At 62.5% G+C, this 1,983-nt stretch overlaps 1 protein-coding gene across 1 annotated transcript; it reads right to left on the reverse strand.

The window, feature by feature from the left end:
* Window positions 1-730: 730 nt before the first annotated feature.
* HRK (harakiri, BCL2 interacting protein) lies at window positions 731-1,218 on the reverse strand. The gene has a single exon (XM_079941804.1). The coding sequence runs from the start codon at window positions 1,118-1,120 to the stop codon at window positions 845-847; it is 276 nt and encodes a 91-aa protein (XP_079797930.1). The 5' UTR covers window positions 1,121-1,218; the 3' UTR covers window positions 731-844.
* Window positions 1,219-1,983: the final 765 nt, after the last annotated feature.

A 1,983-nucleotide genomic window follows, 5' to 3' on the forward strand; every position in this document is an offset into this window, starting at 1 on the left:
TCCTCCCTCAACAAGGCCTAGCACCCAGATAGAGCTCAGCTGATGCTCTTTCATTAAGGCTTCCCCTTGGAGTTTCCCTGAGAGCCTCCGATCCCAGCTCACTTGGGGGGCATCTCCTTCATCTCAGTTCCTCCGTTTGGTGAAGAGGAGGCCAAGCTCCTCAAACGGGACACCTCGCTGGAGGGGAGAAGAAGTTGCCAGAGCGGAGGAAAACTGCAAAGTTTTAGGTAGGGAGAAAGACGGAGCCGGCCAGGAACCAGGAGGGGGAGGAAGTCGCGAGAAGTGCTCGGGGCGCCGGGAGACGGGCAACAGAAACTGGAGAAGTGACACTTAAGGAGAAGGGGGTCTGGAGCGGCGGTGATGGAAACGGTGGCGACTCTGGAGTGGCAGGCGTCTGAAAGAGGACTGAGGGCTCGTCTTGAAACCGCGATAGATTATAATTCTTTGGCTTGGCCTATAACTGTTCTCAGAGCAAGCCCAGTTTTTACTTGCACTGTGTGTTTGCTTGAGCCGCTGGTGGGGCTTACGGAGGCTAAAGTCCTCCCAAAGCCACCCCGATGGAGAGAGTGGCAAGATGCGCTTAAGGACTCGGAGAGAAGGGGCAGAAACGGTGGAGCCGGTACTTGGAAGGAGAGATGGGGACTGCCTAGGAGGGGGACCGAGATCCTTGCGGAGCAAGAAGGAGATGGGAAGAGAAGAACGCCAAACTTGAGGCTCTCCCGCTCCCAAGCCAGCCGCAAGTCTCCAGTCCCCAGACACCGCGCGCTGGCGCTCGCTCGCTAGCGTACCTGTTGCTCGCTCCGGCTGGGTCTCGGCTTCGGCCCCACCAAGAAGCCCCGCGTTCCTACAAGTTCCGCCTGCCGAGCAGCCAGGCCGCCAGCGCCGCCACCTGCGCGGCCGCGCACAGCCAGGGCCAGTAGGTGGGGAGCGCGCTGGGCGCCGGCGCCCTCCGGCTCCGTGCGCGGCGCCGCCACATGGTGCGCTGGTGCAGCTCGTCGCCGAGCGCCTTGAGCCGGGCGGCCGTGAGCTGCGCGGCGGACGAGCGCAGACCCAGGCGGCCCGCGCTGCAGGCGCACACCGCCGGCGGGCCGCGGCCGCGGTGCAGGGGGCACGGGCACATGACCGCTCGCCTCTCTCCCTCCCCGCGTCGGGCCGCCCCTCGCCTCCTCTGCCTCGGCCTCTGCGCCTGCCTCCGCCGCGCTCCAGTCGCCGGGGGCCTCCCCTGGACACCAAGTTTCTCCTTGTGTTGTGCGTTTGTTGTGCTGACGGCGCTATTATTAATTAAAGTGTCACATGGTGGAGGGGGCGGGGAGGGCGCGGGGAGGGGGGTTACATCATCCGGCCCCGGGGGGGGGGGTGCAGGCAGAAGAAACCGAGAGGTAACTTTTAACCCTAGCGGCGCCGGCAGTGAGGGGGCGCGCGGGTTGGGAGAAGAGGAGCGCGGGGCGCTGGGACGCCTGAAGGCGACCGGCGGCTTGGGTCTCTGGCTTCAGGGGTCGCGGGAGACCCTCGCGGAGGCGTGGAGCGCCAGGGGAGGTTTTCTCCGTCTCTTTTTCCTGAATTCAGCTCCAATTCCGATTTGGCGAGGGGGGCAGGCTTATTTGCCGTTTTGGATGAAGCCGATATCGAATTCGACTGCATTATTCAAAAAATGTTCCGAAGCTATTGTTTGGTTTGGGGGAGGTGGGTCGATTCAAAAATCTCATGAGAGGGCCGGATTCAACCCAACTTGCCTACTTTCAGGTCTGACTCCGCACCTGTAGGCTGCGGATATGAGCACACCCGACGCACAACCCCACCCCCATCTGAGATAGGCCTCCAGACCCTTAAACGCCCACAGCGCCGCTAGAAACCTTGATGGAGGCGGGGAGAGGATTAGGGGGTCGGCCCTTAGTCTCGGCTGTTCCCGGCACACCGCGCCTCCGCCCGAAAGACCCTCACAAGGGGTTTTCCAGAAGGAAACTTATTTTTGTCTGCTTCCTT

The sequence above is a fragment of the Stenella coeruleoalba genome (assembly GCF_951394435.1).
Source record: "Stenella coeruleoalba genome assembly, chromosome: 14".
In the NCBI taxonomy this organism is placed as follows: domain Eukaryota; kingdom Metazoa; phylum Chordata; class Mammalia; order Artiodactyla; family Delphinidae; genus Stenella; species Stenella coeruleoalba.

What these genes read in the sequence shown, in the direction of transcription:
- HRK (XM_079941804.1), bottom strand. Translation starts at nt 1,120, where the DNA reads ATGTGCCCGTGCCCCCTGCACCGCGGCCGCGGCCCGCCGGCGGTGTGC.